At 44.7% G+C, this 20034-nt stretch overlaps 2 protein-coding genes across 10 annotated transcripts in view; both read right to left on the bottom strand.

Annotated features, from left to right (window-relative positions):
* The window catches only part of LOC119010766 (solute carrier organic anion transporter family member 5A1-like), a 47228-nt gene that overhangs the window by 7943 nt on the left and 19251 nt on the right, over positions 1–20034 (bottom strand). For 6 of the 9 annotated variants that reach the window (XM_037083192.1, XM_037083191.1, XM_037083193.1 and 3 more), the window contains 8 exons: positions 19235–19367; positions 18489–18709; positions 18035–18199; positions 13244–13442; positions 10917–11076; positions 10321–10565; positions 9734–9798; positions 6699–9020 (listed from right to left, as the gene is read on the bottom strand). In XM_037083192.1, coding sequence (XP_036939087.1) covers positions 8500–9020; positions 9734–9798; positions 10321–10565; positions 10917–11076; positions 13244–13442; positions 18035–18199; positions 18489–18709; positions 19235–19367 — 1709 coding nt within the window. In that variant the 3' untranslated portion in view covers positions 6699–8499. Of the gene's footprint in view, positions 1–6698; positions 9021–9733; positions 9799–10320; positions 10566–10916; positions 11077–13243; positions 13443–18034; positions 18200–18488; positions 18710–19234; positions 19368–20034 lie in introns of those variants that run through there. The other 3 variants (XM_037083197.1, XM_037083198.1, XM_037083199.1) reach the window with 1 other exon arrangement.
* LOC119011163 (vegetative cell wall protein gp1-like) lies at positions 2409–3119 on the bottom strand (the record flags this gene model as incomplete). The annotated part of the gene is made up of 1 exon (XM_037084085.1): positions 2409–3119. A coding segment is annotated over one exon (711 nt), but the record flags the coding sequence as incomplete, so codon positions are not given.

Here is a 20034-nt window from a genome sequence, read left to right as displayed (position 1 = left end):
ATTTCTTCACATCCTGGTGATAATGTTTAACCCTGTTCCATATGTCACCTTTAACAACCATTATGATTTAAACTGTACCGATGTGGTTGGTGAGAAATTAACAGAACTCCAAAATCAATGCAGGATCAGTTCTGTTCTGGGTTTTCTATGCAGAACAGCGTAACGTTATTTATAGAGATGCCTGAATTAATAGTTCCATTTATTCTACCCATCATTGCTGTGGGCAGATAAATGCATGTAATCAGATTACTTTTGATGCCATTAGGTAGAAATACAAACATCAAATATCCAAAACACAAGAACTACACTGTTAACAAACCCCAAGTGTTCACAGGCCATACTGACATCTACTGTGAGCATGCTTTTACAATGCATGATGGGAAATTATTTAGAATATTACAGTCAGTTGCTGTGAATTTGAATTGAAGAGACTTTCTGAAATGATGGGGAAAAAAAACGGGTCATTACTGTGATCAGATTACAGCATCGTATAGAGAATATGTGTGTGTGTGTTCACACTGTAGGTGTCGTATCATTGGTCCAATGTGAACGACGATCACTTTAAACAGCACACAGAACAAAAACATCATCTGATGATCATAAAGTCATGTCATGTCATTATCCGTAACCGCTTATCCCTTTCCATGGGGTCACGGGGTGTTGCTGCTGGAGCCAATCCCAGCCTTGTCTCAGGGCGAGGGCAGGGTACTCCCTGGACAAGTCGCCAGCTCATCGCAGGGCCCTCACTGATGAGCAATGTGGGGTTCAGTATCTTGCTCAAAGACACTTCAACATGCAGCTCAGCCTTGCCCTGAGCCGGGATTTGAACTAGCGACCTTTTGATCACTAGTCGACCTGCTCTACCCACTGAGCTACAGCCGCCCCATGATCATGAAGTGTTTGGAACAAAAATTAACCAGGACATCAGCAATGACTGATCACTGTCCATCAACAGCTGTTAACTGTGTCATGATTCCAATGAAACGGTCATATTTACTTTTCATATCTATTCCACAGAAATGCCAGGAACCAATCCAACGTGTCCCCGGATCTTTGGGCCAGGAGATTTAGATAACAGGAACATTTATCAGAGGCCACAATGAATCCATGAAGTTGTTGTCATCAACTCTCAGTGTCACACTGAAGTTTCACTGCTGCAGCCTTCAGTAACTGTTGATACAAGAATAATTGAGTGGAAGTCTAAAATCATTTTCAACTTGTTTAAAAGATTTAACATTACTTATGTGGAATTAAAGAAGGCGAGTTGTGAAGAAGAACTTGCGGTTGTGAACGCTCCCTGTTGTTCAGCTGAAGCCAAATGTGGATTGCTGGCTGTGAAAACTTTAAATAATGACCAGAATATCTAAAAACTGTGAAATAATGTAGGTTTGTTGAAAAACTAAAGCCACACTGAACTGTTGGCTTTAATTATCTGAAGTCTCGTCTGAAGTTTAGTGAGAATGAAGCATTGAAAATAGAATATAAGCTTTGAGACCCATGTCAATGCAAAAAAAATTCACAAATATTTTTGCTTGGTCTCTAGAAAATAATTCTAAAAAATAAATAAATACAATTGTGAACATTACAACAATTATTTTCAAATAAACTTTTTCAATCAACACATGAAAACAAGAAAAAATCCTTCTGGAAAAAAAATATTTTCTTGTGCTTTGGATAAAAAAAAAAAAAAAAAAACTCAGGGAACTTCAGGGCCTCCGTAGTTTTCATGAAGGAGAAGCATTAAACTCACAACCAGCCTTTTTTCTGTAATACTGTTTTATTATTTTTTCACATTTTCATTGACAGAAGTCAACAAGTATCCAAGGCAGCTGTAAACAGTGTGTCCACAGATCTACACGATGCCTCTCATCAGCGTGGCCGCTCAGTCAACAACACTGTTCTTTCCAAATAAATACAATACTGATTTTATTTTATTTTTTTAAAACAAAAAAGAAGAAGAAGAAGAAGAAAGTAAACTCAGAATGTTCTAACCTACGTCTGCCTGAAGGAGCTCGAACAGATCCAGAGTCAGTCTCCGTCTGTCGTCACAGTCTGGAAACGATGCGACGTTACGACATGAAGCGACGACGTGGAGCTGAACGACCCGAGGAGGTGGGAGGAGCAGAGGAGGTGGGAGGAGCAATGGGGATGGGAGGGGCAGATGAGGTGGGAGGAGCAATGGGGATGGGAGGGGCAGATGAGGTGGGCGGAGCAGAGGTGGTGGGAGGGGCAGACGCAGTGGGAGGGGCAGTAGATGAGGTGGGAGGGGCAGAGGAGGTGGGAGGGGCAAACGAGGTGGGGGCAGATGAGGTGGGGGCAGAGGAGGTGGGGGCAGTGGTGGTGGGAGGGGCAGACGATGTGGGAGGGGCAGGTGAGGTAGGAAGAGCAGAGGAGATGGGAGGAACAGAGGAGGTGGGAGGGGCAGATGAGGTGGGAGGGGCAAACGAGGTGGGAGGAGCAGAGGAGGTGGGAGGAGCAGAGGGGGTGGGAGGAGCAGGGGTGGGAGGAGCAGAGGTGGGAGGGGCAGGTGAGGTGGGAAGAGCAGAGGAGATGGGAGGGGCAGGTGAGGTGGGAGGGGCAGATGGGGTGGGAAGAGCAGATGAGGTGGGAGGAGCAGAGGTGGGAGGGGCAGGTGAGGTGGGAGGGGCAGAGGAGGAGGGAGGGGCAGGTGAGGTGGGAGGGGCAGATGGGGTGGGAAGAGCAGATGAGGTGGGAGGAGCAGAGGAGGTGGGAGGAGCAGAGGTGGGAGGGGCAGGTGAGGTGGGAAGAGCAGAGGAGATGGGAGGGGCAGGTGAGGTGGGAGGGGCAGATGGGGTGGGAAGAGCAGATGAGGTGGGAGGAGCAGATGAGGTGGGAGGAGCAGAGGTGGGAGGGGCAGGTGAGGTGGGAGGGGCAGGTGAGATGGGAAGAGCAGAGGAGATGGGAGGGGCAGGTGAGGTGGGAGGAGCAGAGGAGATGGGAGGGGCAGGTGAGGTGGGAGGAGCAGATGAGGTGGGAGGGGCAGAGGAGGACGCAGACAGAGTGACGCAGGAGTCCACGGCTTCAGATCGAATCAACAACACAGAGGATGAAATACTGAGACCGCCGGCACGACGCACTTCACACAAGACGTCTTCTCTTTAATTCATTTGTGGTTAAAACATTTTCAAACTCCGAGTCTTGTGAGTTTCAGGATATTCTGGGTCTTTAAAGCTAAAAACAAAACAAAAAAACAACACAAAGAGTTCCAAAATACTGCTTTTTTAAAATGTAAACGACAAGAATTCAGAATCTCTTCGACCTGAACAGCCTGATCCTAAAACTGATCCTAACACTACTGAAACAACTCAATGATCTCCACAAACTATCTCATCAATATTTTATGATTTAGAGAATCTCCATCTAAAATAAAACAGTCACAGTTACAAGAAGACGTTCCCTCTTCACGGTAAACTTGTTATTAATTTGTCGATTATTCTACTTTGATCATCGATTAATCTGCTTCTTCTGTCCAGTTCACTTCCATCTGGTCTCTGCTTCTGATTATCGTGATATTTTAATTTCCCACTAGTTTCTGTCAAACTCCTGCAGGTCAGTAAACAGTAAAGTATATAGTTTTTCTTTTTTTTTTTTTTTTAAACCTTTTACATTTTCATCAGAGACAAACACGACTTCATAATCGACAATCACGTTCAGGGAAAATGTTCAGAAGCTGGACGGACGTGATCGAGACGTAACTAACGTGATTTATGGAGGATTTAAGGATTTAAAATATGTTACCTGGTAATCACCACCTACTGAACATGTGATTTCTGGATCTGTAAAAATGTATTTGCATTAAAGATTATTTTATAATTTTACTAATTTTTTTAAAAAAAAAGTTTGCCTCCGTAAAATGCTGACATTATAGAAACTGGTTCAACTAATTGGAAATTAAACATGTCATGATGAGCAGAAGTTCAGCAGAAATCAGTTGGAAGTTTTCCAAGAAATTGTTATTCATTAAAAAACACGATTATCATTAACCAATATTAGAATATTTTTGTATTGAGGGAATGTTTCATCTTCAGTGTGGACCAATGGGCTTCGAGCTGCGACGCACAGACAGGAAGTCAGACAGGAAGTCAGACAGGAAGTCAGACAGGAAGTCAGACAGGAAGTCAGACAGGAAGTCAGACAGGAAGTCAGACAGGAAGTCAGACAGTCCTGACCGACGGGAGGAGAGTGAAAGTTTAACAGCGGCTCTTGTGATCACAGATTTCAGATTTTGTTCTGAGGACGGTGGACTCAACATTTCATCCTCTCGGCTGAACGTCGGCGTCGCGTCAACAAACTGAAACAGAAGATGAAGAAGTGAAATGTGGGCACGGAGAGACAGAAGGCGGCTGGGTGAGACGGATCCACACCGGAGCTCTTTGTTCTTTACGTGAACATGGAACGATTGTGTGTTTCTACTCTACTGTCTCTACTGTGCTGAGAACTGAAAACATGCATCGAGTTTGTCTTTCTGTTGTGTTGGCAGGTGATCTGCAGGATGATCACCGGACTACGTTCTGTCCCTCAGACTGCTCACAGTCGCTCATTATCTTCTGTTTTTTTCTTTTTCAAGTCAGTCTAGATATCACAAACATCTCAACATCACACAGAAGCTCCGCTCGACTCCTGCGGAACATTCAACACGGCCCGACTACAGTCCAGTTCTGAAACTCGTCTGAACATCAGCTCAGCTCTCGTATTAAAATGCTTGTTTTTTTACATTTGAGACTCTTGAACTGTCGACAAACACATTTCCGAACATCCTTAAAAGTCTTGTTGCTCTTTTTTAATCCAGTGTGACGAGACGCCGTCGGCTGCTCGACCCAAACAAGACAAATGTAGCTCGGAAAAGCCCACAGAAGTCAAACATGATAAATGTAACTTTGGGTTTTTTTTGCTCAGTTTAAACAAACGTAACAGCTCTGATGGATCTGCACTGCCTACAGATGTGGAACAGGTTGGTTTAAAAGTCAAGCGTCGCCCAGTTTTAATTCATTTTTCTGCTTTCTTTTAGAGATTAAATTGTCTTTCAAGAATATCAGTGAAAAATCACTGGTTCCAGACATTTTTTAAAGACATTAACTGGCTTTTTTCTCTATTTTCTACCATCTAATTTAATAGCGATGAAAACAACCGACAGTTTAAAAGTCTCAGATATAAAAACTCCTGACTGCAGGACACACCAGCAGAAACCAGCAGATTATCATTTCTCTTGATGCTGATGGACTCCGGGCCGTCCCGTCTCTACATGTTGCTGTTCCGTATCGACCCAGCAGGCGTCCTCAGAGGACAACACACGACGACTGCGTCTTCTCTGCGTATATACATGTAACACTGAACCTCCACCGGCGGCGCCACAGAGCCGGACGAAGTGTCTTCACACAGCAGAAATGTAAAGAATCTGATCTCAGCATCAGTGATTCTCTCTGCCTGTCTTTACCGAGGAAGCTGTTCTTCATGAAGTAAGAGGATTACTGGGGAATAACGCTGCTTTAGGTTGAGAAATACTTCCTGTGTTCCTCAGAAATGCCTCGAACTGATCCTTTAAAAATGTCACATGAATGTTGGAGACGTAATTATCACCTGAATAACCAGATTCTTCTCTGCGTCACTGTTTTTTAAGTTCAAGCAGATTTACTGACATTTAATTTAAGTCAAAATCTCTGCTGAATCTCAAACTATTTTACCATCTCCATAACTTTAGAGTAAGATCTTAATGTGGTCGAACTGAGAAACAAAAAGCAGAATCTCTCCCAGATTTCTTCAAAACGCCAGACTGCCTTTTAAAAATGGAGGATTTTGGTTGCGGTGCGATAAAAGTCGTCTCGTCGAGTTCTTTCTGTTTGTTACTGAGCTTTAAAGATCTTCATCGTTTCAACAAATCAACCAGTTTGAAGTCGGTAGACGAAACAACCTCAGCTCAACACTGCAGCTGTTCTCAGAGGTGGAAAGTACAAATACTTCATTACTGTACTTCAGTAAAGTTCAGATACCTGAAACATCTGCTGGAGTTTTTATTCTACATCTGAACTTTCTCCTCCTCACGTTTTCAAAACAGGCTCGTTACTTTAGTTTGATGCATCTTGATGTGAATTCTGGATTATTTTTATTTGCCTTCCCGACATCACAAGACTGATGTCGACCTATCAGAGCACATCATGCATCGGCCATCTTTGTGGTGCGTTCAGGAACAGCTGGGACAAAATCCTACTGATTCTACCTTTAACTTTAATAGTCTTTGAATTCTATTAATATGACGTGAGCTTCAGTTAGCTTTGAGCACAAATGTCCTTCAGAGGGAGACTTTTTACTCTGATGCTCTGAGTCCATGTCAGAGCCTGAACTCTGTTACTGTGCTGGAGGAAACAAACTGGATCAGAACTTCTCAGATGATGGAGATCATGTGATGTGACTCCAGATCGGCTATGATACGAAGCCTCGGATGAGATTGTTTTTGTTGTTTTTCCATCAATAAAAATTAATCTTTAGAGCTCAATAACAAGACAAACAACACGAGAAGATGCAGATTGTTCTGCTCGTTGAAACGACTGCAGCGAACATTATTCTGCATGAATTACCTCGACTGGACCTAAACGAGGGACTGATTCTAAGCTAAAATGATTAGTCAACGAAATCAACGTCAATTACCAAGAAAAAAAAACTAAACATTCAACACTTCCAGCTTCCTTATCGTGATCGCTCGCTGCTTTTCTCAGTTATTTTATTACAAAAAAACTCTGATCTTTTATTTTCTGACTGTGTTTCATTGATTGGTGGAGAATAATCAGGTGATTTAAAGATGAAGAAAACAATCATCAGCTGCAGCTCCACAGTGAACAGTAGCATTTCTCTTCTGACATCACCAGAGATTTTGATTAACTTCTAAACTCTTCTCGACCTGCAAACTGTCGGCTTTCCTCGCTTTAACTTCTCGTCTGATCCGACATGAGAAAGAAAACATTTTTACCCATAAATCATTGGTGCAGTGAACCAACAGGGCTCTCAGTAAACTCTCTTCTCAGGATCAGACACAAAACTCACCAGCAGCTTTTTTATTTCCAGAGCTGACGGAGAGAGACTAGACGACTACACTAGGACTTCTACGTTGATGGTCGTACACGTTGCTGTTGACGAATGATCGGCTGTATCTCACACGAAGCAGTCAGAACACAGTCTGTCGAGGACGCCGGAGCGTTTCCAAGCATAGTTTTTTTTCTTTTTCCCATCTTGCTTCCGAGCGCGGGGAGGAAACCCGGTGCCTCGTTTCAGCCGGGAATGCGGTCAGGAGTGTGTGGGGGGGGGGGGAGAAAATGCCAATCCTGTTCTTCTGAGGTTAAACCACTTATCAGGGTGCCGGTCAGGAGGGAGGGATATATGGATGCATTGTATGGAAGCTGGCAAAAGCCACACAATCCGACTTCCAGCAGTAATACTACGTGTCATTGTGTCGGGGGAGCGACAGGAATGCATTCTGTGCGTGCCAAGCTGCTTAGCCCAGTGACCTGTTGTCCAGTTGGGTTCATTTCAAGTGTTTTAACCCCCCCAAAAAACGACCAGTAAGAACATAAAAATGGACACTAAACATTGTTTTTTTTTTTTTTTTTCACATAGCACCATGCCATCGGTTTCCAGTTCTGAACACTTGACTGAAGAAGTGTATCACATTTTCCATAGGGGTTTCTTTTTTTTTTCTGTTTTTTTTTTTTTCCCGTTTTCCGTGAGAGCGCTGATATGCAGTGTCCGGAAAAAAAACATTCACACAAAAACAAAATCATTCAAGTGGTGGTGAAGAAGTAAAAAAAAAAAACAAAAAAAAAATGAAACACAAATGTAGACGAAGCACACAGACGTGAGGTGAGGAGAGGGGAGGGGAGGCTGAGGTATCTGGTCAGGTGACTCTTCTTCCGACAGGTGACCACAGTCTATCTGAGGGACGTCCAGTGCGTCAGTGTGTCTGGATGTTTGCTGTACATGTGAGGACCGCGGTGACAGAAGGCACATGTTGCCGAGGTGATGGAGGTGATGGAGGTGATGGAGGGTCGGGGGGGCAGGTGGGGTTTACGAGTGATGAACTCTCCTCCGTCCAGCCGAGCCGTGGTCCGGCTGCTGGATCACAAAGAAAACACGCCTGGCGGCTTTCAGCGTTTTCACCGACCACGCGGATCTGTTCGTCTCCGGGCTGGTCGGTCCCCCAAACGAGTCCAAGTGTTCCTCACCTGGACACAGACCCGGAGGTTCTGGAGTGACCCGGGACACCCAGCTGGTGTTTTTTTTTTTGTTTTGTTTTGTTTTTTGACCCAAACTTAAAAAAAGCCACTTCGTGTGTTTTAACCGCCAACAAGAGTTATGGGATGAGAGCAGGACCTCCGCGTGATGATTGGTGCCTCTGACAGCAGCTAAAATCCAGCCGACTGGATTTCAGAATAAAAGAAACGTCAGTGGGTGAAACCTGCCTCATCGCCCACCCGCCCCCCCTTCTGAAACTCAGACTCGGACTGACACGTGTTCCAGTGATCGGGCCGGCGTGGGAGCAGGCGTGGCTGCAGGCGACGGCGTGGCGGGAGGGGGAGGAGTTATTGCTTTAAGCTCGTTGCCAGGGCAACTCTGGGTGCTGACTCCACGGTTCAGGGCACCGGCACGAGGTGGACCGTTAGCGGGCAGAGTGCTGGGGTCGGTGCGGGGGATGTTGACGGGGCAGGAGCGGGTGCGGGCGTGGCCTTTGTGGCCGCCAGGGTGGCAGACGAGGCTGCCCACGGTGTCGACGGGCGACAGGTGGCGCTTGAGCCAGCGCTCCACCCGCTCCTCCTTGTACTTGATGGAGTACCATGTGAGGAAGATGAAGAGGAAGCCGAAGAACTTGAGGCTGGCGGCGAGGCCGAAGTAGACGAAGCGCAGGGAGGTGACGTCGTACTCCCAGCAGGAGCCGTGGACGCCGCAGTCCTGCTGCCACAACATGCAGGTGGTGTCGATGACGGCGCCGAAGTAAATGGGTGTCGGGATGTAGGCTGAGTGCAGAGGAGAGAAAAACACCGGAGAGAAGAAGAAGAGAGAGAGGAAAAGACGAGAGAGATGGAAGATAAAAAGGTGAAGGAGAAGAAAAGACAACATGGACGGAGAGAGAAAAGAGAAAACTTGTTAGCACAGAAAAGATCTGAATTAGACAGAACCAAGAAAACATAAATCTAAATCCTGTGAATTTAACTCCAATCGTTGAGCTTCACGTGTTAATAAAGTTATCAAGAAACAAGCAATGAAAACTGTAAAAATTACAGCAGCTGATGAGATGAAATCATCGGCTCCTACGTTTCCCATAATGCAAAGCGCCTGATGGGTTAATGCTCCCGTCCTTCAAACTGCTTCCTGACTGATTCCCACCGACAGAAGCTTTCTGAGCGGCCGGCGGATCAAATCTAATGGAGCTCCTTCCTCCTCCATCAGGAGACGTCGAGGCTTTAAACAAACGACGTCGTACTTCCTGACGCTTCGTCAGCTCGAAGCTCAGCAGCTACTGAGTGTGCTCTGTTTGTACAATCGATGCATTTATCTGCTGCTCTCATCCTGCGCTCGGCTGCTCGGGTCTCCTCAGATAACCCTGATTCCATTTGGACTTTTTAATCAGTGACACAATTTAAATGCAGTAAAAACGTTGATGGATTAAATCTCCTGTGAGCAAAAAATATTTAAAAAAAAAAACAAGGAGTTTTGTTTTTTTACTCACCGAGAGTCCTGAGGAGAACAAACTGCATTCCCAGAGCGAACGGCCTCTCCTGCTCCGCTACAGACCTGCAACACACCAGATTCAAGCGATTTACACACAAAACAATTCAATGTTTGTCGAGCAAAATTCAAAGCGAGACACTTGATCAAAACCACCTTAGAAATTGCATGTTTTTTATAGCAGAAACAGCCTGAAGTCCATAATTCCTGTATGTGTGGGATTTTCTGACTTTGGCGATTCAAAGTTCAGAAAATGGTTTTAAAGACGCCGTAATTAAAGACAAATTCTCCTCCAGGAGACAAACTTTGGATGGGTTTTTGAAACAAGTCATGTTCGGAGCTCAACAGATCAGTAAAAATGGAATCTGCTTGTTAAAATATATGAAAAGTGAAGCAGTAAAATGTAAAAGGGGTCAATGAATAAGAAATAATTGGACTGATGAGTCACTGAAGTCATAAAACATTTAATTTTGCCGCTAAAAACTAAATTTATTTGAGGATACAAGAAGAAATTCAGATTTTAATGTTGACAGCTTTATAACTTTTAAAGCCTCTTTGGAAGATTGGAAAAAGAAATCAGAATCGTACCTGAGGGTGACGATGATGGCGGAGGGCTGAGCGCAGGCGGTGATGAGCGTGACGATGAAGAGGAAGATGAGGAAGGGGATGAGCGTGCTGCAGGTGCGGTCGCACTTTCCCGACACGGCGTATCCGTTCTCGTTCAGGTAGGTCTTGACGATGACGAGCTGCAGCTGGTTGCTGCCCTGACCGCTGGACGACGGCGTGATGACCTGCCGGCTCTGGACGCAGGCGCAGTCGGAGTAGTTTCGAATCTGGAGGGAAGTCAGCGACATATGAAGAGGTTTTTTTTTTTTTTGGCTGCACTTTTAATCTGAAGACTTGAACTTCTTCAAGACTTGAAATCAGAATTTTTCATCAGCTGAAATCAACTTTATTAAAGGAGGGAAAGTGGATCTGGAGAGAGATGAGTCTCTTCCACAGGTCGTCAAATCACAACATTTTGAGTCATTTCCAGGCTGAATATTGATCCAAAGCGTCCGTATTTGTCGTGCTGGGAAAGAGACTCAACAATCAACATCTTCATCCTCCCTTCATCTACAATCCTACAGAACACTTTTGAGATTTATGTGTCTGAAATCATGAATGTAAGACTGTATTCTCACCCCGGTGCTGTCGTTGGCCACGCTGCTGCAGCCGGCCAGGCAGGGGTTAAAGTACGTGATCCCGTCGGAGCCGCAGACCGGAGCGTACTCGTGGATTTTACAGCCGCAGTTGACGTTACAACCTCCGGTCAGGTTCCTCTGGGTCATGGTGAGAGTCGGTCTGGAAGATAAAAATTCTCTTTAGCATTTGCATTTTATGACTCATGTTGTGTCTACGCCTTCTTTCTTTGTTCAGAGTTAAGTGGAGTTATTTTCTGCACAGTCGATGTTACTCAATCGCTCCTTAAGACGTGGAAAGTGGAAAGTTTGACGTGTTGTTAGACGATGAAGTCTTTACGGTGATCCAGACCAGGCAACTGACACAGCATGGCTCAATATCAATATTAATGAGCTGGACAGAAAACTAAATGTCTCGTATTGATCAAGTAAAAGTGCACATTTGTTACAGCAAATGTAAAAACAAAAACCTGGCATGAAATAAGGAAGGAGGGAGGGAAAACATAAGAAGGATAAGGCAGAATAAAGAAGGGCTGGAATAAGAAAGTAAAGTGATGGATGAGGAGAGACAGATGTCAAAGGAGAAGAGGAAGTGAAGGATGAAAGGTTAGAAAGAAAAGAGGGTGAAAAGAAAGGAAGGAAACTGAGAGGATGATGGAGAAGAAACAAAGAGATCATGAACAAAGATCATGAGACAAAGATAAAAATCGTCAGGAAAAGACATAAAAAAGCATTAAAGAAAACAGAACGACAAAATGAAGAGAGGAGGGCAGAAAGGACGAGCGACAGACGGACGGAGGGAAATAAAAACAACCAGAGGAAGAAACACAAGAGAGGGAAAAAAAAAAAAAAAAGAGGGCGGTCATCCAAAGATCCTCTTCCAAGCTGTCCTTGGACGTTTTCCATGGTTGCCATGTAATCGCTCGCAGGGACACTCCGTCCAAAAGAAAACGCCTCCATTTACTGGCTCGATATCTGTTATCCTGATCTGAACACTCGCTTCCTCCCCGACATCGACCACAGATGGGGCGATAAAAACTACCACTGACTCCGTCACACTGGGAAATGATTTAATACGGCAAAGGCCAAACCGGCTGGTTCTGATACAAGTGAGCGATCCAGAGTCTCTGTTTACTCCTGGAATTACCACGAGACATGAGAGGAGCGACGCCGACGGGGAGTTCAAGACGTTACAGACGCATAAGGAGCCAAAAATAAAACACACCTGCCTCCATCGAAAGATCAAATCTAGACTGCATCCAACCACCATTCATGTTAATGATTAATCTGCTGCTTGTTCCTCACGGTCGAAGGAAACGTCTTCAAAATGCTCGTTTTGTTTGAGCAAAACCCCCAAAAATATTCAGTTAACCACCATTAAATGCCAAAAACATCAGCAGCATCCTCACGTCAGAGCAGGTACAGACAGCAAGTGTCAGGTAGTTCAACTAATAAATTAACTGTTTCACCTCAAACCATGTTGTCTTTGTGGGCAACGAACATACTGACAAATCACTTACTAACAATAACAAGCATCATGATTACATATCAGAACCCAGCAGCCGAGCCTTGTTCCACCTTTCGGGGATTCAAAACTAAACAACGAAGATTCAAATTCAGTTCGTTACGAAGTTCAGTGTCTCAAATCCATAGAGGATCTCTGATAATGAGAATAAACCCAACGGATGTTTCCTCCGGCACCAGTCAGCTGATCGTCTTCAGTGTCCGTTCGTGCAGCTGCAGGCTAACGCTAAGCTAGCTGTGATGACTTCAATGACCGGAAACTCATTTCGATCATGTTTTTTTAACTTGGATCTTAAACCTTGACACCTCTATTCAATATCAGAACCCAGGAAACGCAGCCCTGTTCAGAGCGAGTTGAGGCAGATGTTTAGGAGAAAACATCCATCAGGAAACGACAAAAGGAGTTTGTTTAACTGGATCAACGTGACATCTTAATCACAGACAGACAGCAGAGGAGAGACAAACAGACTATTTATGTGTTCGATGATGTTACAGTCGTATCTTTCTCCACCTGGCCTCTCTCTCTTTCTCTCAGTCTCTTTCATAATTCTGTTTTTCTCTCCGTGGGTGTTTTTTTTTTTTTATCTCATCCTTTGCAGTCTGTTTATCTTTGCTGCTCTCTGTCTTCATCTCTACCTCCTCTCCGTCCTCCACCGTCACATCACTGTGGAAACAACTCCAGTGTTCAACTCAGATTCACATCAGCCTCGAACGCTGCAGTGATGCAGCTCATCATCATCACCGTCGTCGTCAGCAGCGTTGCGTGACAACGACCCACCGCTTCCCAGAATTCCTCCCCTCCTTACCCGGTGGTGTAGGGGATGTTGATGCCTCCCAGGTTGATGCTCTCGCAGCCCACGATGAACAGCGTGGAGAAGCAGAGCAGGGAGACGCCGCTGCAGATCATCGCCAGCTTGGCCGACTCACGAGCTCCCAGCTTCAGCTTCTTGATGATGTAGCCGCCCAGGACGATGCCCACGCCGGCGCTGGGCACGATAATCACACCTGAGGTGAGGAGAGAGAAAGACACAAACCAGAAAGTCAGAGAACTCTCATCAAAGCATCTTACAGAGAGTCTAGGGAGATGAATCTTAAAGGAACAGTTGAGAGAATTCAGTTTTTCTATTTATCTCTAAGTGTCACAAAACATTTCTGGAGCTTCACAGCAAAACAGTGTTGCAGCTTTCTGCTAAACAACTGAAGAAGCTGGAGACTTGATTTAAAAACTGAGAAACAATAAAAACATGAAATGGCTCCACACAGCTCGTCAGTGTGATCCTCCGGAAGCCACGAGATCCAGAACTGATCAGATCCTGTTACACCCTCAACAAGGGTTTCGAACGCACGTTAACACTTTTAGCTTAGCGGCTACAGTGAAAGTTTCAGCTTAAAAATGAGTGCATAGATCTTTTCAAACACATTTGGGATCTTGGAGCGTTTGGAGGCATTTTGTTTTTTTGGTAAGGATGTTTAGGAGGATTTTACAACCTTTTTCTGCTGTAAAGCTAATGGATAATAACTGAATAATCATCTCCTTTAACAATAAATCATAAAATCAGTTTGTTCAGCTTAAAAACTCCACGAATAACGATTCTCTACATTTACAGTGACATCTCCGTCACTCACACTGACAAACCAAACAGAAAATGTTCCCCGTCTCGATATCACAGTTTCAGTTTCGAGACATTTTCTCTGCAGCTGTTTTCAGGAACCTGTAATGAAACCTGCTGTACCCGACCTGCCCAGCACCAAACAGCAGACACACGAAGTGACTGACTGGTGGAGAAAGCAGAACATCTTTTCATTTCACCATCTCTTCAATGACGAGACAAATCCTAAAGAAAATGCAGCAATCCCAACAGCATCCTCCTCCAGCAGCCCTGTATTACCATGACAGCACATATTTTCGGTGTGGGTGGCCCCGGAGGGAGTGGAGCCTCTAACCCAGGCAGAGTTGGTGTCTTCTCAGTAGGTGTTAGATAATGTTTGTCCTCTCCTGTGCAGCTTCATGTCCTGTGTTCAGGACTATTATTACTGCAGGAGAACAGAGCAGGAGCTAATTCTGGATTCACTGCGTATTCTTCGAAGATAAACGTTCAGATGTACGTAGATGTGGTGAACTGGTGCAGTGCAAATCTCACATCTGATGCAAAATATCTGTCTTTTGGTTATCTTCTATAAAAAAAGGTTAAAAACTGGTGAGCTTCTGCTTGAGATTTCACCCCTGATCTTCGACCTGCCAACGTTTTTTGGAGGTCACAGATCAGCGCTCGCTCCTGTGTGCGATGACATATGTGATCCAGGATGCATCACCGACGTCTGCCGGATATCTAGAAAGAATAATATCTGTTTGTTGCTGACGGGTCAGAGATCCAGGGACGAGCGACAGCTAATGAGAGCAGACTCTCCTCTCTCTCCTCTGCAGCAGCTCTCTGATGTGATCATGTGAACGGAGCAGCACAATCGTATCGTATAGTTTCCATCAGAAGACACATAATCAAGCTTTTCTGCTCATTTCTGTTTTGGCGACATTGCACGCCGTCTTCCCAACATCAGCAGACTGATGTGGACCAATCAGACGCAGCGAGACGAGACAAAGACGTAAAAAGATGCAAGAAGCCGTAAACAGACAGAGAGGGAGGCTGGAATGTGGAGAAAAGGCGTGTTAGTGTCTCGTATCTGCAGAGAGTTTCTGATTTTCTCTCTTTGTTGCTGCTCGGGACGCTTTACCAACCCAACATGTGTCTATTTGACGTCCTGGGAATGAGACTCAACAATCAGCTGTCTTTGTGGTGCCTTCAGGAACAGCTGGGACAAAAATCCTACTGATTCTACCTTTAACTTTAATAGTCACTGAATTCTACTTCTTACTCTGATAGTCTGAGTACATGTCAGAGCCTGTACTCTATTACTTTTACTTGGTTCATAAAATCTCAGATAAATGGTGAAAAAAGTCATCAGTCTTTTTCTAAAACCCAACACGACGTCCTCAAACATCTTGTTTTGTCCACAACGACTGAAAGATACTCAGTTTACTGTCACAGAGGAGGAAAAAAAGCAGAAAATATTTACATTTAAGAAGCTGGAATGAAGAGAATTATTGATTAGTCGTGTTTTCCTCTCCACCTTCAGTCAGACTCCTCACAGTCTTAACATCTGTAGACACCAAACTGTTGAGCAGGTTCCCAAGAAATATTTATATTCAGCCACTCCACGCTGGCATAATGTGAAAATATGTAAGAGTGGCAGTTTTAATCACAGGCTTCACGGCCCACTCCACCTACAGCTGAGACAGTTATGCAACTCCACAGTGAAACAAAAGTCTTCAAAGATGGAATTTCTTGGGACTGAAATCAGACTTCAGACTTCAGACTGTGACTTTCCAAAACAGCAGAAATGTGGATTTTTGTAGGTAACATGTGTTTGTTCAGTAACTGATCGTTCTGTGTGGAAAGCTCAGACGACTCACGCTACCTGAGCGTGTGAATAATGACGAGCTGCACTTAAAACATTTTAACTTCTGCAATGATTATTTCTAAAGAGGAAGCTACTTCACAGATTCTGATTATCTGCAAACACGTCAGTCAAACCTACAGACAGAAACAAATAAACCTCTCCGTGCAGAAACACTTCTGCTATCAGCTGCTACAGAAAACCAAAATAGTCCTCGTCACTCCGAAAGGCCTTCAGTCCTCTCAGCTTCTTGTTATCAGCCGCAGCAGCGAGACGCCTCTGAGTGCCTCTCTATCTTTAAAGATACACTGCTGAGAGACAGAGGACGTCTTTGACACGATGCCATGCACCTCTACGGTTCGTCATTAAACCTCTCTGCGTCCACAAAGAAGCGACCTTTTCTTCAATAAGACTTAAAGCCCGAGCTGAGCTGAAGTCTGGCGGCTCCGTGAGGCTCCTCTGGCGTCTCGTCCCTGAAAAACAACCAGCTCATCCTGCAGATTTCACACGATGTTCTCATGATGTTGACAGAAAAAGCGAGCGATGTAAAGATTGATAATCATCTTTGCTGGGGCGCCGCATAGCTCGGTCGGTAGCGCGTGCGACCCATGTGCCGAGGCTCTGCAGCGGACCCGGGTTCGACTCCCGGCCCGGGTCCCTTTGCTGCGTGTCACTCCCTGTCTCTTACCCTGTTTCCTGTCCAACTCTTCAGCTGCTCTATCAAATAAAGCCAGAAAAGGCCAAAAAAATACTTTAAAAAAAATAATCATCTTTGCCTGCAGTTTGAGGTGTTTTTACAGACACGTCTTTATTAATGGAGGTCTTCGGTTGCAAACTGGGATATCCACTTCGTATCCAGCTCTGTTGATAATAAAATCATGTGCGGCGCCAGAAGAGAGGCGGCGTTGTAATTGGAGGCCAAGTATCCTCGATACGGCGGCTATTTCAGGACATGTCAGCTGCTTAAGTTACCAGTGGACTCCATCAGAACTGTTTGATAACAGGAGGCTGCACGATACTGGAAAAAACTGGCATTGCGATATATTGTTTTTGTTATGAAACCAAAGAAGGTCGGTTGTGTTTGTGATTGGTGGCTAGCTGTTCCTGCAGAGCCTCACGTCACTCACAATCAACACACTTCAGTGTATTCAAGAGCTCAATTAGTTAGACGTCTCTTGGAGATTAGTCATGAAAGATTAGCTTTGCTTTGTATCAAGCGGCTAAAAGTTGTCGCATAATGTTTAAGTGAGCTTTCTGGACGCTGCACATCCTGAGATGTGACTCTTGTGCATGTGCACATTGTGATGTCGACGCTGAAACGATTTACCTTGCACTCAAAGACGAATAGCGTCTGAGTCAAATCTTTTCCTGCAACCACTTTGCAAAACTGACAAGGTATCATTCACCCCCACTTCACTCCAGCAGCATTCATCTGCACAGCAGAAAAGTAAGCAGAGTTGTGGGGTGGCTGTGACTCAAAAGGTCGTTGGTTTGATTCCCTGTGGTCTACATGTCTTTGGCAAGATACTGAAAACCAAACTGCTCTTCCATCGTGTGTGTGAGAAGAATCAACGGTTATCGCTCCTGATGAGCAGGTGGCACCGATGTATGAACGTACATCAGCATGTTGTAAAGCTCACAATTAGTATTTTATATGTCAAATTCAGCTTGCTAACAAGCAGTTAGCATGTTAGGAAGAAGAATTAGCTTAAATGGCCGTTTAAGCATGCGTGTTACTGCGTGTTTCTAAATGTGTGTGTGTGTGTGTGTCTGGTTCTGGTTCCCAGGTGACCCGTTCATTTGACGACCAGCAGTTTCTTTATTATTAATGCGTGCTGGCTTGCTGCTCTGGGCCGACAGCCTCTCCCGAAGATAAAACCAGCAGAGCGTCGCTGAACCGGCAGAAATTAAAGTCCTGCGTGTTGTTTGAATATTCTGGTCTGTCTGCATCCTGTCTGAGCTGCTAGCAGAGATATTAAAGCAGAGATGTTCAGAGACGAAGGAAGAAGACAGTCACATCTTTAAGATGATCAAATTACTCCCAAATTTGAGGGTTTAATGAGAAATAAATCGTGTTTTTGAGGTCAGTGTGTGAACGAAACAGACATCAGAGATTTCAGATTGCTTGAGGAAATTCGTCTTACCGGTGTAGATGCTGGCGCTGGATGCCGGGATGCCGAACTGAGACTCGATGAACTTTGGGATGAAGGTGATGAAAGCGGTGACGATGGCGCTTTCTGCCGTGTACGACAAACTGACGAACAAGAAGGTCACGTTGCTGAGGATCCTCACCGCTGCTTTGGGCAGGTCTGAAAGACGACAGGCGGACAGAGAGAAACGTTTTAATTTGTGTTATCTGTTCCTCACACTTGCAAATGAACCAATGTAGGCTCAATTAGATGCTAAAATCATCAAATTATGTCTCCTTCATTCCTCCACTGGTACAAGTTCAACATCACTACCCTCAGAATCTCTTTCAGATCCAAACAAACTTGGTTTTGTAACTGAACTATCCCTAACTGAATCCATACTGGAGTAGCGTAGCTCTAAATTTACATCAGCGTCCCCTGCTGACGCGTCTCGCTGTTGTTCTGGTACCTTTAATGTCTTTTCCGAAGCCCATGGACGACGTGACCGTCTGGTTCTTGTTGTTGTTGCTCTTCTCCTTGAGGACGTCGTCGTCGCTGGACAGGTCGTCCAGGCTCACCTTTTTCCTCCTCTTCTTCTTCTTGTGTCGGGGCGGCAGCTTCTTGGGGAAGGTGAACATGGGGAAGATGACCAGCAGCATGGCCACGGCACACAGCAGGAAGCCGCTCCACCTGGAGGATCCAAATACAAGAAGAAACAAGACAAACAAAGTGCCGTCAGGAGGTGACTTGCCTCATTAATGTGCATGAATATTAATAAATAAACCTGAGTCAGGCTTCTACAAATTCACCGGTATCCTCATCCAGCCTCTTCCTGCAATCATCACCTATAATTCATGTAGGAAGCCCGTGGCTGTGAGCGAGTGAGTCACTGGTTATGCTGACAGTCAGAGGATGATATCACTCAGAGCTGTAAATAGATGACTAACCGCATCTCACACACGCCAACAGATTTACAGATGGATGTACAAAAACTTTACAGAGAGAGCAAACATGCATCTTAGAAAACAAGAAAAAAACACAAGTGAGGTTTCTTCCTGCCCACAGTGTGAAAACAGCGTCTGAATCACACTTTCTGCACCGAACGCAGCAGGAACAAAATGTTTTCTGTTGCCACAAAACAGCATCGACACACACATCCTTTTTTTAAAAAAAGAGACAAAAAACACATTTATGAAGCGGACAGATTGTTCTCACCAGTTCCCGATGAAGCGCGGGTCACTCTGGTCGATGTTCACTACAGTCTTGGGATCCACGTAAAACCCGATGAGGACTCCTCCCAGCAGGTAACCAGCAGCTGGACCCAGTGCTCCCATTACATACATGATGGCTGAGGACAGAAGTGGAGACCAGAGGTAAGAATGACATTCAAACATTAAAGCTAGAATCAGTCATCTTTGCTCATTCATACAGTTTTTGTTTTGTGTCCGTGATTACAGATGTACAGTCCGAGTGCATTTCTCTACAGATGGATCGAAAACGCCACAGCAAACATGAGAAAGAGGCTGATTTTCTAATTATCTATAAACACATGGAGCATTATCCCAGGTGTTTCTAAACTACGGCACACAGGTACCATTCTGCCAATGTCTGCTGAATGTGCTGAAGAGCTTTTCACTTGGGAAAAAAACATCTAAATAAAGCTGTATCACACTCATCAGTCTGCTAGCTAATAAGTCGTAGCATGTTGAAAAACAAGACACTTTCTCTGTTTAACCATCACCTGTTCGCTCAGGTTAGAGTCAACATAATTGCCAGTAACCTGCAAGACTGGCTGCTTCCAGAGCTGAAACAGGTTATTCTTAGTTTCCTTTTACTTTTTACTCAGAACTTCCCTCAGTTTGTTTATTCCTGTCTTTCTCCTGCAGACAGAAAATGTTGTCAGGGAAACACACATAACGTCAGCAGACAAGAGTGACTAACGAGTAGGAATGATGTGAAATGACATGACATATTTCTTCTACATGACTGATCGTTGTTTTGAGTCAGACGTCTCA

Source organism: Acanthopagrus latus, chromosome 21 (genome assembly GCF_904848185.1).
Source record: "Acanthopagrus latus isolate v.2019 chromosome 21, fAcaLat1.1, whole genome shotgun sequence".
Lineage (NCBI taxonomy): Eukaryota > Metazoa > Chordata > Actinopteri > Spariformes > Sparidae > Acanthopagrus > Acanthopagrus latus.
This window is presented reverse-complemented; position numbering and strand designations above follow the sequence as displayed.